A 14,253-nucleotide genomic window follows, 5' to 3' on the forward strand; every position below is an offset into this window, starting at 1 on the left:
AACTTACCCTCCCTCTTCTCCTGCCTCCTCCTGGCTGAATGAGGGCCAGAAGCGGGGCGGCCGGAAGCAGGGGCGGGGCTTTGTCATGTGCCCCGCCCCCCGTACCTCACCCGGGGGAATCCCCCCCAAAATGACCTCTGGTGATATGGCTTATTGTGTAAACTACTAAACTGCAAGAAATAGATTACTGGATTACAGTGAGATGATTGTCTAAAAATATTTTAACCAACTGACACTTTTTTCAATATTTTTACACATTATAAGTAGTACTTGTTTGTATATAGTTTCTGAAAATATACACTGTTGAACCCTGTCTTTAGATACTGAAGTAATGTATCTTGCTTAATTTGTTATAAGGATTTGGGGGGGGGGGATTAAGCAGCAAACTTATTTGCAGAGTAAGTAAATGGATACACAGAAATTCATCCCAAGCATTAAGGAAAGTGGGGGGGGGGGGCATTAATAAGCTTCACAATGAGATGCCACACAGAGCCATTTTCAGTAACGGTGCTACTGTAAGGGATTTTTTTTACTTGGAAACTACTATAAACACAAGTCTAAGCATGTTTTAGGACATGTGGGTTGGGATCCTTTGGAATGTGGAAAAATGGTTGTGGCTAGCAATCTTGCCCCAAATTTTGTGGATTTTTGTGTTCTAGAGTTTGGTGTTTTGAGTTTCTAAAGACTTTCCTACGTTTAGTGCATAGTTAATACTGTAGAGGTTGACGCTGCAGCTCATATTGAATTGAAAGGTAGGATGAAAATCTAGCAGTGCAATCTGGTTTCCCAGAAGTGAGACCCATTAACTCAAGACTGCAGTCTAAATTAAGACTACCATCCTAAATAGAGTTACACCCATATAAGCCTATTGATTTTAATGTACATAGAAGGGTGTAGGACTGCACTGTTATTTTGGTTATTAATAACCAGAGTCAGATTTTTAAATGAGATTAACTTCTCCTAGGGAGTTGTGACTTCCTTTTAAATATTTGGCTTGGCTCATGTTCCTAAGTAATGCCAGTATTTACGGTACAGGCGCTTTTAGTGCACACTTGTTCCTTGCTTCTTTTATATTATGGGATATATTATGGGATATCCCATATATTATGGGATGATCATGTCTTGCAATGTATGTGTTGGGGTGGTGGTGGCCACTTTACCATAGTGTATTTGTTTAGCATATTAGTTATACCACAGCACAAATACCAACAGGAGAGCATTCATTCATACCCTGGAGCAGTGGAATCAAGACCACAAAATTGCCTATACATGTTTATGAAGTCTGCTGTCTTCTTTAGGGTCACCTTTACAAACTGAAAGTATTTCTAAAATTTGGATTATGAACAGGCCAAGCACTCCTATTATGAGGAGGCATATGGAAATGTGGAAGGAATTTGGTAATTGTATTTGGGATTTATTACATAATGTGAAGTTTGGTGCAATTGTGGTGTGGATCTTCAGTCATGGATACATTGGACAAATAGCTTCCTAAGGCCTCAGTTTAGTGCCCCCCCCATTTTTACCCCGCACATTGCCCAAGGAGTTGATGATGGAATTGTAAATTAAAAATTCCACAAAAATCACTCAGAATTGTTATTACTATATTATCTTTCTGATTATTGCATCAAGGGGTAGGGGGAGAAAAGACATCATAGGAAACGTGGACAGTTTGGTACTCCAGCTCCTCTGCAGCAGTCCCTAAGGGACTGGAGCAGTCTGATTTCTGCACACACACACACACACACACACACACACCCTTTTCCCTTTGATTGACATCCCTTTGCTGTCGGTATTCGGATTTTTCTGTAGTGTTTTCAGTCATCATCAGGCTATTTTTCCCCTTTGGTAAATCTATAAACTGCATCTTTCGGATTATGCGGTGAGTCCCCTTTTATGTGGGTATCCTGGTGTTGCCCCTTTGGCAATCTCTTCAGAGGCCAGCCTGTTCACTGTTAGGTATAAGTGATTAAGCAGTTATATAAAGACATAAATGGTCAAAGCATTTTCTTCTTGCAGTCTTTACAACAGTCTTGTATACTATGTCGATGTAATTAAAAATATCTTGTCATTGATGGAACTAACTGAAACTGAGATAGAATGGCTTGCCTAAGGCCACACCTAGTGATTTCATGGGAAAGGGAAATTTCAAGCCAGAAACTTCCTGATTCTTCTCTCATTCTTTTTCTCCCCCTCCAAATATATTTTTCTCATTTTCTTGACCACTATACTATACTACCTGATTTTTGTGTGATGTGTTCACTGCTAGGGAGTAAATATTAAGGTTAATAGGCAGTTAATTCCCCACTTTGCACGCATGCATTAACACACACATACGTACATTATTAAAACCATGGATGAAGTTAAAGGTACTTGAGTGCCAACTTTTTCTGAAATTCTGTATTTCTTTATACAGAAGTTTCCCACTCTCTGATGCTTCAGATCCAAATGTAAGAGTAACATCTTGACTACGTTTCAAATTTACAAATTTTACCAGTTAAAAAAAAGCTGTTGAATTCCTTTGTATTTTTTATTGTCTGCAACATACAGTGATCTCCTCCATGAGTCCCATGGTTCCTCAGTTATCATATGGGATTTCACAGGTTTATTCCCTGCAAAAAGTTGTTTGTGTTTAGATAGCAATGTGTTTGCCATAGATGGTGATTTTCATACCACCTTAGTAAAACAGAGAATCAACAAGGGAATCTTTGTATTGAAATCCCCCTGAGGCTTTTTAACCCCCAAGCTGTTCCAGCTGTAACAGTTATAAATGACTAGATAGTATTTGCATAATGTACTTGTCACTGCATTAAAATGATTTAAAATTCACACCAGAAGGTGGGAGGCCAAACCAAATGTGTTTTGTTGCCTGGCTCCCTGTAGTTTGCTACAGACTAGCGTAGGCACCTCCAAACTGTCACCATTTGGTAAACAGGGTTACTTAAGCAAACATTCATCTCAATTCTTCCTGTAGGTTTACTTGAGTGTTGGTGATGAATGGATGCACTTAAATGTGCAGGAAATTACAACTCAGAATAAATTGTGGAAATAGCACTGAAGGGAGAGGAGGGTTTGCTGTAGGAGGGGGGAATTGGCCAAAATCCTCTGTGGAATCCAAGCCATATTTTCTCATTATGTGGTCATTTTTTATAGTCCACAGCATGGTAGCATCCATGGTAGCATCCACACGAGATATAGCCATCACTGAGTTGAATGTATAACATTTTCAGGAAGAATGATATTTCCTGCTTGTTAAAAAACGTGATGAAATCAGAATGCATCAAGCCCTGTGTCCATCCAGACTCATAAGCATAACATGGATCCCATCATGTATTGAGTGCAGAAATCCAATAGAATAAGGCGCTCCTTTATCTCTGTTCTGTTTCTCTAGACCAATTTCAACATTACTTGGCCTAGGCATTATGGATAATGAAGTTATGCATTAATATATTCAAATGAAGAGTGTCTCCTTTTTCTTTAAGTAGACAAAGTACCATTTGATTGCAGAAGGTTAATTAAAACCCATTTAGAAATATTTGTTCTGTCAAGTGACTTTAGTGACAGTTGCAAAAGAGTAAATGAAATGGGGAAATATGCAGATTGCACCTGAGTAGGTTTCATTCTCATGAATACTGGAAGGGGTTGTGCCCATATATCAAGAAGATGGCTTTCTTCAGCTTTGCCTTTAAGGATTTAAATTCTCAGCCAGAATTTCTGAGCTTATGTTGATGCAGCTGGGTTTTATTTTTGTGCACCCACACACATACACACACACTTCACCTTTATTCATGCAAATATGATAGGTAAGGTTACAGCTCTCTGATTTCCATTTCACATAGAGACTGGCTGGCATGCACACATGGTGAGTAATATCAAGACAGTGGAAATTCTGGCAGTGGCTGAAGTGCTGAGGGAACCAGGAACAGAATATGTCCTTCAGGGGCTGGCCTGAAGCCAGGATCCCTAAAAAAAACTGAAGGGTGCAGCGTTTACAGGCTATTAACATTCTTTAACATATTGTTTTCTAATCAGAAAAGGTTACTTCTGAAATAGGAGCCCATAGTTGAATTGCAAGTGGAGGCAACCTGCTGAGTGAAAAATGTGCAAATGTAGAAACAATTATAGGAGCTTTTCAGTGTGAAAATATTTCACTGATGCTCAGTTTTCTTAGCCAAATGTTTGAGCAGATCTTACTAGGGGACTGTTTTATTAAGGTGGGAAATTTTTCAGTTAAACCGCAGTCCTGTCAGCAAAGAAGAGGATTCTGTACCAAAACAGGTTTTCCCCCATATTCATTGGCAGAGTGCAATTTGGAATCCATTCACATCACATTAAAAATAGTTGCTTCACCCGTTAACATTGTCCCTGCTTATAGAGTCTGATAGCCTTTGAGAACCATGGGTCATTGGTAGTACTGTTACTCTTTATGCTTGGGAAGACATATATTGTGTGAATGAGACCCACTTTCTACTTGGGTCCAAATTCATCATAGGGAGCCCAACTGTGAGAGAAAGAAGCTCTCTTCTGCCACCCCTATTCTAAAGGAGTTACAGGTTTTGGTTTTAACATAAATGGGGATCTGGAATGGTATACCATAGCCGAATCTTGTCAGATCTCCAAAGCTAAGCAGGGTCAGTTCACGGATGGGAGACCACCAAATAATAATTTTCAGAGGGAGGTAATGACCAACTACTACTTCTTTAATCACTTGCCTTGAATTCCCTGTGGGGTCACTATTACACAGAGAGAGAGAGAGAGAGAGAGAGGATGGTGCTGTGAGGCACGTATGGAAAGAAAACAGCAGTGGGGATTTAGGAGAATAATCAGAGAAAACTAATTGAGAGGAATACAAGCAAGAAAAATACAGGATCAAATACTAAAAAGCCCACAAATATTTGTACACAGTCCCAAGGTCCACTCAAAACATTGTGCAATGTAAACTTCAGAGACCAGAAGGTTAGAGGGAGGACAGAAGAGAACTGGCAACAAATAGATTTTAACCTATCTCTTTCTAGTATAGGGATGGCCACAAACTAAAAAAAAATGGTACAGTTTGGGGTGGCTCTCGAACTGAACAAACCGAAAGGGCCCCACCTGAACAGAGCTGGTCTGGCGAGTTCAGTTCAATGCTCCCTCTAAACTGTGGAGTCTTGTGTGCAATTCAGGCAATAATCCACAGGAGATCCAGGACATACAACATGTGAGATTCAGAAGAGATCAGGTTTGCTGAGCAAATTAGTACACAAGACTGGATTTGCCAAGTAAATCAGGATGCAGCAAACACAGTTGATAATGAGCACGTTGGAAGCCTGAAAAGCAATTCTTGTTATAGAAAACAGAGACTAGAAAGAGGTTTGATTTATCTATCCAGCAAAAGAAGCAGAAAGGGGCAAGATGAAGTAAGAACAAACCTTTAGAATGGCTTGGATAAGAGGAAGAAGGAAGGCTTGAAGCAGGTTGAAAGGTGTGTCTAGTAGGGATTTTCAAGGCAGAAGCGTTTTCAATAAGAAGAGCAGGAAGTAGAGAAATGATCAGAGATACATTTTGCTATGCAAGACTAAGGCAAAACTACATAATATTGTGTCCAACTAAAGCCAGCTGCATCTAGTTGAGTCATTGATTTCTGGACTTTTGTTTTGTACCAAGACTACTTCTTTCTATGGCCAAGTCAGTTGTCCAATGCATTTCCTTATTTAAATTCAGTCATATAAAGTGGTTCGCTGTTGCTGACTATTTTCCTGACCAATCTTGCTTTCTTTGTAGACAAACACCTTCTCTCTAAGATCCATACAATCTTCTCAGCAGCATTTGCACAAGAGCTGGCCAGACTGTTCTGAATTTGGCAAGATAGTTGGGTTAGTTACACGTCAAAGTGACTACAGACAAACAAACTGGAGGCAGGGTGGACTTGGCAACTCACATGTTTAGAAAAAGTAGTCCAAAAATAGTGTATTTGTTGTGGCATAAACATTTGTGGATTATAATCCACTCTAGTCCATGGAAGATCATGTCTCAATAAATGTTGGTGTTGTGATCCTATGAGCTACACCTGCCCCTTCCCCCAGTAGCTCCTGAAACCTCCAAAAGCATCTAATGTTGAAGGTAAATAGGAGCTATATAGACAGAATTCCTCAGGGCACATCATAAGATGTGGACAGCCACTATTGATGAATGTATCAAAGGATGATACTTAATAATGGATTTAATGTACTGTAGGAATGGGAATCAATACTAACAGAATAGTATCATCTGTGAGCTACTCAAGGTTAATGTTCAGATTTGTGTCATTAGCTTTCTGTATTGCATTTGTGGAACTGGGCATTGCTGTTCAATTTGACCCCATCTGCATCAGAGTTCATTGACTAATTTGACCTCATCTGCTTCAGTGTGAAACAAATGGAGAGAGCATGTTTGTAAATAAATTGTGATGCCAAATAAAGGTTCTGAATTAAGTAAGTAGGAAGGAGATTGCTATTTATGCAACATCTGAATCTGCTTACCACTACTGTCTGTATTCCTCAAACCACAAGTTTTATTTCTCAAACACAGTCATACAAATTCCCTAGCAAACGATGCAATTATCTTTACATTACTTCAAGTGCAAATAGGCGTATTTCGGTCTATTACTGTATCACCATTTCTTCTTTAGTGAGCAATTATGGATCCTTATATTCTCTAGAGACTCTGGTATGTACTGTAGTTAAAGACCTTGTCATTGAGTTAGCCAAAGTGTTAATCTTCTGGATGGAGCTCTTGAATGCTTCAGTTTTGTGTTACCTCTTTTCTGGCTCACTGTAGCTGAGGAACAAACTAGGTGCTTTTGGAATTAAATTAGGTGATGAAAACTATCTCTCCTCTTCATTTCCCACTGGCTATTCATCAATGTACTGTGTTTTCTTTTGCCTAGGCAAACCAGTTATGATCATAACTGAATACATGGAGAACGGTTCTTTGGATGCTTTTCTCAGGGTAGGTAACTGTGATAGGATGAATTGACACTGTGATTTTTTTAATGTATGCCTTTTCTAATTGTGGGTGGAAGATGATGCAAAATTATGCTCCAGAGATGCTTACTTGTCAGTTTTTCTACTTCAGCAGGTGGGAGGAGTAGTGAGGTACCATAGAGGTGAAGCATACACTAATAAGCTTTAAATAATCTGTGTTTAACAGGAGTAGGTTTTATTAAAATGCTCATTAAAAGTCTCACATTGCTGTGGGTTAATTAAAACTGGAACATTCCACACATCCCAGGAAGCTAGTACAAAAACCACTGGACTGTACTTTGCCAATGAATTATATGTCTAGATAGAAAAAAGAGAATATGGCAGCATTTTTTAACAAGATCAAATCATAATACTAAACTATGATACTAAAACATGGGGAACACATGGGTAGCTTGTGGGGGGGGGCACTGTGGAATTTAGGATTCTGAGTCAGGTGGAGTCTTCCCCCCATACCTGCCACTAGGTAAATTACACTCCCCCTGGCAGTAGACCCTAACTGAGCCACATTGGATTTTGTTTTGGAAGGAACTGAACCCTTCTTGTCCCCAGTCGCAATGTAAATTGGGAATAAGGATATCCAAACAGAGATGCTGATTTCTTCCTATGTTTTCCAGTGTGTTTCTCTAACAGAGGATCAAATACACCATTCTGTATTCCTCTTTTAAGGCCACTGAGCTAATAACATTTATCTGTGGAACAGGTGTCAGATTGTGGGTCTCCAGAAGGTAGCATAAGTTTAGAAGGGAAGGCCAAGTCAAAAATGACATTGAGGAACTTTTAATTATGATACCTAGGTAACTGTTCTTTGTGAATTTTCAATGTGAATTTATTTTTATTTTCTTTGCAGAAGAATGATGGCAGATTTACTGTAATCCAGTTAGTAGGGATGCTTCGGGGTATTGGCTCTGGAATGAAGTACTTGTCTGACATGAGCTACGTGCATCGAGATCTTGCTGCTCGAAACATACTAGTCAACAGCAATTTGGTGTGCAAAGTTTCGGACTTTGGCATGTCTCGAGTTCTTGAAGATGACCCTGAAGCTGCCTATACTACTAGGGTAAGGCGGGACTTCCTCCCCCTTCATTTTGCCATGCACATGCCAGAAAACCATTCACTACACCGATTCTGGCATTACATCAGCTTTGTCTATTTGAAACAGCTGATCTGTTCTTCATGCACTTGAAACCCTAGATTTTTTTTTTTTTTGATCTTCTGATTACCTGGTTCCTTTTACATGTGTCCTAGACCTTTCAGTTAAACAAGGTTGTGGTATTCACAGTTTTGTTTTGTACATCTGACATCTATGGACGTACAGCAGCCTGCTTTGATACAGTGGTTGTGACCCTGAGTCTACGTGCAGATTCTCCACATTTTCCTCTAGTTGTATGGTTCTCCCATATAGCTGGGAATATATTTTTAAATCTCTTGGCTGGGGGAAGGGGGATTAAAAAGTTTTCTGTTAATTTGACTTGGAGAAAATCTTACCAGTCTCGCATGTAGTAATGTGTTCAACCTACCGACATTAGTAACATTATTAGAGAAATTACGGTCAGAATTTCAAACTTATCACATAGAAGCTTTGTGCTTCTACAAAAATGTGTATTTACTAATACTGACAAAGATTTTCATCTATTGGAAGGAATGCATATAAATAAATCTATTGTTATTGGGGAAGCTATAATCAGGCTGTTGCTGAGATCCTCTTTCTGAATGAAAAAACTGATTTTCCCCTCAGATTTGGCAAGTGTGTCTAATAGGTTACAAATCTCATTATTTCTTATGGACAGTCACATTACCATGTACTATGTTCAAAAGCTGTGAACTTATATTAATGGCATGTACTTGCATGTGATTCTATTTGGAGCCAGTGCCAAAATATGAAGAACAATAGAAATTTATAGGCATTGTTTTCCTGACTCTGCTAGATGGGTTTTAGTCATCTGCATGTAAAGTCTAATGAAGCAAACACTGCAGCTTGTAAAGCAATACCCTGATTATCACAAACAGCCTTGAAGTTTATACACATCAGGGAAAAAAGAAGGTACAAGGTTTATAATGTAGATTTGTAAGTTGGGTTCGATGTTTTCCTTTTAAATGCCTGCCATTCTCCATCTGTTCTCTCGATACAGAGATTGTTAGCAAAACTCCAGTTAGTGCCATTCAATTCTCACATTTCTCCTGTAATGAACATGCACTTCATTAAACTAGGAAGGAGAGGGGAGAATGGAGTTTGCCTTGTGAGGTATTTAATGCTGTCCAGCCCTGCAATTTCTCACTAACAAGGGCAGTGTGGTTTTGAGCCAAGACAGATTTCTAGAGAGCTGTGTTCAAACATAGGAGCAGGAGGTAAACCATTGAAAGGGCTTCCTTTCAATTTTGTGAGTGAAAATATAGTAAAGTGTTTTCCCTTCCAACGGAACTGCAGTGAATATCTATAATTTGCATCACAGTGTATTGTCTTGTTTTTTTATTGGTATTCAGGACAATTTGGATGAATTCCACAGTTCGAGTCGAGTAACCACAAGGAATTTCAAATTATGATCATTCTTAAACATCCAGCAGATACAATTAAAAACTCTATTATAAGCCATGTCAAAAATAAGCATTGTGTGAGTTGAAAGAAAATTAACTCATTGTCCTACTAAATGAAGGAGGCTGTACATTGGACCATCATTCAGGGGCACTGACATTATGTATGCAACTAATATGCTTGTGTACCAAAGGCTTTCTCAGTATTTTCTCACAGAAGCTACCAGCATCGAAGTGCCAATCCACTTTTGAACCACCATCATTCTGCCAGATTATTTAAAAAGGACTTTATTGTTTCAACAGTAGGAGCTGCTGCAGGAAAGAAGAATAGCATGCCGATCGAGTTGCAACTGACTAATGGCAACCCCAGTCCCAGGGTGTTCCAGACAAGAGAGGAGCAGAGATGGCTTGTCATTGCTTTCATCTGTGTAGCTACCCCAGTCTTCCTTGGTAGTCTACCATTTAAGTACTAAGTGTGGCCAACCCTACTTGGCTTCCCAAACTCCAGTGAGCTTAGGTTAAGCTGGAAAACCAAGGATCAAACAAGGTCACATGCAGATTTGTCACATGCAGTCTGCATGATCTTGTTTTGCATGGTGCAGAAAAGTCCTATTGAGTCTTCAAAACAGCTTCTACCAGCTGACCCTCAGTTCTCCATGTGCAACTAGACAGTGAGCTTTATCTGTTATGTTTCCAGTATTCTGGAATAAGCTTCCTGAGGCAATCCAGAGAGCAGCTTCTCTACAGCAGTTTTGGAAGTTAGTATAAGGCAGTTGCCCCAGACCTGGACAGCCCAGGCTAGCCCAATTTTGTCAGATCTCAGAAGCTAAGTAGGGTCAATCCTGGCTAGTATTTGGATGGAAAACTTCCAAGGAATATCAGGGTCGTGGTGTGAAGGGAGGCAAAGGAAACCATCTCTGAACCTCTCTTGCCTTGAAAACCCTACAGGGTCACCATAAGTCAACTGTGACGGTAAAAAAAACCCAACCTAAAACCATTGTTTTTTAGATGGCATTCTCTTGTTGACGTAGTGTCAACAAGAGAATGCCATCTAAAAGTTGGTAGAACCTAGTGGTTACATTTGTGTAATTTTAACAGTTCATTTTATTATACCCACATTTTTAATGGTGCTAGCCACCTCAAACATACTGCAAGGCAAGATCTAAATGTTTAAATATATAAGTAAAAATCAAATCACAGGTCTAGCTAGGTCAGCATTTTGTTTACAAGTGTTGCTTACCTGATTCTTCCAGAAAGCCTGTGAGCAGAATGCAAAGGCCTGCTCCACACTCTGCTTCTTAGCAACTGCCATATGATGATTCATTATCTCTGAACCTAGGGTTTCAGTTCAGGCCTCATGGTTAACAGCTGGTGATAGGTCTATCTTTCATGACTGTATCTAAGGCCACTTCAAAAGTATATAAGTCAGTGGCTGTTTCTTCATCACGTGGCCACAAATTCTATAAACAAATCATGTGCTGTGCAAAGAACTTTCTTTGTCTGTCCAGCTGCTGTCAGTCAGTGTCCCCACAATCTAGTCTTGTAAGAGAGGGCAAAACATTTGTTCTATGTGCTTCCTTTACTCCTTTCATAATTTTATAAGCCTCTCCAGTGCCTCACCTGAAAAAAAAATCCCAAGCTCCAATTACTTTAACCTTTCCTGATTGATAGGGAAGGTACATCATTCCTTTATTTTTTTGGTTACCCTTTTTTTCACCTTGGTCAGTTCTATGATACCCTTTTAAGATAGGCAGCCAGGTTATATATAAAAGCTCTGTGAAGCTGGCAGTTATATTTTTAACCATTTCCTGTTTATCACCTGAATGAAATTTGCCCTGATGCTGCAAGCATGTACTAGTTGGTGTTTTCATCATGTTACTCACTTGGACAGTTCTTTCCTGTGAATTGACAGAAAGTTCAGTACCCGTCCATAAAAATGTGAAGTTCCTATCCCGCTCCTCCCCCACAGGGCATCAGTTACCCTGAATACCATTTTCTAGTTTAATATCCTCTTCTCCCAATTTGAAGAAAACTTTTTGGAAGTCTTCCCGATTCCCGTAGGATCTTCCTGTCAATAATTTCTTATTGTTTGGCTTCCTCATCGCTCGCTCTGAATGTTAAATAATATTGGTAATAATGCCGATCCCACTATGTACTACTCTCCTTTGTGAAAATGGACCATTAATTTCTAACCGCTCCCATCCTCATCTTTAACCAGCTACTAATCCATAATAGGTCTGTTCTCCTTTTTCCCATGACTGCTAAATTTACTCAAGAGCATTTGTTAAAAACTTGTTAAAATTTGTTAAAGATGTCATATATCTAATTCTGAACTTTGCTCCAGAGTGCAAATCCAAACATTTCACACAATTTCAGCAGCCATATTGGACTGCCTTTGCACTTGCAGACAACATTACCAACAGCTAGATCTGAGTCCAGTAGCCTCTTAGAGAACAACAACATTTAGAGGCTATGAGCTTTAAGAGTCAAAGTTCCCTTCATTGGAGTATCTGATCAAGGGAGCTTTGACACTCAAAAGCTCATTCCCCCAAAATCTTGTTGTTCTCTAAGGTAGCCACTGGACTAGAATCTAGCTGTTCTACTGCAGACTAGCACAGCTATACTCTGAAACATTACCAACATCATTGTTATTAAACTCAAAGTGAACCAGGGTGGGGGCAAAGAAAGAGGGGTCAGGCAGGAAGGACAAAAAGAAAGACTGGGAGTAGAGGGAGAGAGGAAAGCAAAACAGACAAAGGGGGATGGAGGAGGGAAGGAAACAGAGAAAGAAGCCACAGAATATGCCGGAGGAAGAGGAGAAAAGACACAGGGGATGTCAGCAGGACCTATGGGGGGAAAGTGAGAAAGGGAGCAGTGCAAGGGGGATGGAAGCAGGGAAAGTGGAGACTGTAGGAAAGATGACCAGGTTCTCCTCTTGTAAAACCTGTCAGACTACCATATTTATTAAGGATCAAGAACTATCTTTCACCCTAAAATCAGGCTAGAATTTACATAAAATATAACTAGTGATAGTGGCATTGATGGAGACTAATACAAACTTTACAGACCTTTACCAAGTGCCATACTGAAGCCAAAGCAGGCATAGAAAAGGGGAAACGGCAGGCACAGCTCAGATACTTTGGTGTGCCGAGTTCGTTGCTGAAACCACAAGAGAAGAAAACATTACAGCAGTTTATTTGAACAAACTACATAACTTTGTTTTCCTTGAAGACTTTCCGCAGATGGAGCTGCATAAAGTTAAATCTCAATTTAAAACACCTCGTGTATTAGCATAACTAAATGGGGAAATTTCTGGTGGCTTTTCTTCCCAGAGAAGCAAAAACAGATGATTGGGATGGCATTTGTATTTAGTGATTTGACTTGGTGTTATGGAACCATGCTTTTCCAGTCCTGCTTCCAAACATTTTAGTTATATAACAAGTGAGCCTGTTTTCCTATTGTAGACTATGGACCAATATCAGTATCCTTTGATGAATGTGGACCTCAGACCAGTGTATCTATTTTGAACAAGACAAACAAGTCTGGCAGCAGACAAGAAAGATTATTGTTAAAAAGTCCTTGCATTAGTAGCAGGTCTGTAAATGTTAAGTTTGCTGTGATAATCCTGTGATCTGTACTTGATAAACTCCTAGCTAAATTACCGTAGCCTTAAGCGGAGACCTGGTTTTGAATTGATAAAAATACACTGAACAATTTCCTCGTTTGCATCTCTGTGACTAAAGAAAACAGATGGATGACATTCCCTTCCATATCTATAGCATATGGCCAGGCTTGTGTGTTCTCTACACTAAAATAAATAAATCCAATGCCAGGATAACCCAAATTCTGTGTTCACAGAGCTGAATTCTGTAATCTGGAATAAATTGTGCAATCAACAATAACACGTTCTTGCTTAATTACATATTCTGCATCCCTTATTTTGCCTTTCATGGTGAGACACTAAGATCTATATAGGACTTTGAAGTCCCAGTTCCACCTCTACCAACCCCCCCACTATTTATATTTACCACATACTTTCAGACATGATGTTGCAATCACAAGGACAAGGAATTTGGTTTTGTTTTTGAAGCTGAATTTTTGCGTTGCTGAATTCTATTTATGGACTAAAGAAAATGGTTGCCTATTAAAAATAATTTTGGCATTCTCAAGAGCACTGCCTTGTGAACTTCAAATAAATAATGAATTGTGTTGCATAACCTTAATATATTTACTGGTATATGTATATATATAAGTGCCTTTTGTTATTTCATCTGCAGGGTGGGAAGATTCCCATCAGGTGGACTGCACCAGAAGCAATTGCCTATCGTAAATTTACATCAGCCAGCGATGTCTGGAGTTATGGAATTGTCATGTGGGAAGTGATGTCCTATGGAGAGAGACCTTATTGGGATATGTCCAATCAAGATGTGAGTGTTCTTCACAATCATGTGAATGCTGTCATCATTATCCCTAGTTATTTCACTGTAGCCTTTCCAGCTGCATAGAAGCCACTTGCCCATGATGTATTTCCAGGCAGGAAATAGTCCCATACAAATGATGAAATGATATGGCCAGCATTGATCACAGTGGGAGGGAGTCAGTTCCATGGGAACAATCCCTTGCATGATGTAGAAACTGTTGGCACTTTCACACATGCTGAATAATGCACATTCAATTGACTTCCAATGCACTTTAGCGATTGTTTGCAAGTGAATTTTGCCAT

General features: G+C 39.5%; 1 protein-coding gene across 1 annotated transcript in view; it reads left to right on the forward strand.

Moving 5' to 3' along the window:
• EPHA4 (EPH receptor A4) overlaps positions 1-14,253 on the forward strand; it is a 199,234-nt gene that overhangs the window by 169,387 nt on the left and 15,594 nt on the right. Inside the window, exons 12-14 of the mRNA XM_015417638.1 lie at positions 6,905-6,966; positions 7,849-8,058; positions 13,808-13,957. Of these exons, the coding sequence (XP_015273124.1) occupies positions 6,905-6,966; positions 7,849-8,058; positions 13,808-13,957 (422 nt within the window). The remainder of the gene's footprint in view (positions 1-6,904; positions 6,967-7,848; positions 8,059-13,807; positions 13,958-14,253) is intronic.

This window comes from Gekko japonicus, unplaced genomic scaffold, assembly GCF_001447785.1.
Source record: "Gekko japonicus isolate JY-2015 unplaced genomic scaffold, Gekko_japonicus_V1.1 scaffold38, whole genome shotgun sequence".
In the NCBI taxonomy this organism is placed as follows: Eukaryota; Metazoa; Chordata; class Lepidosauria; order Squamata; family Gekkonidae; genus Gekko; species Gekko japonicus.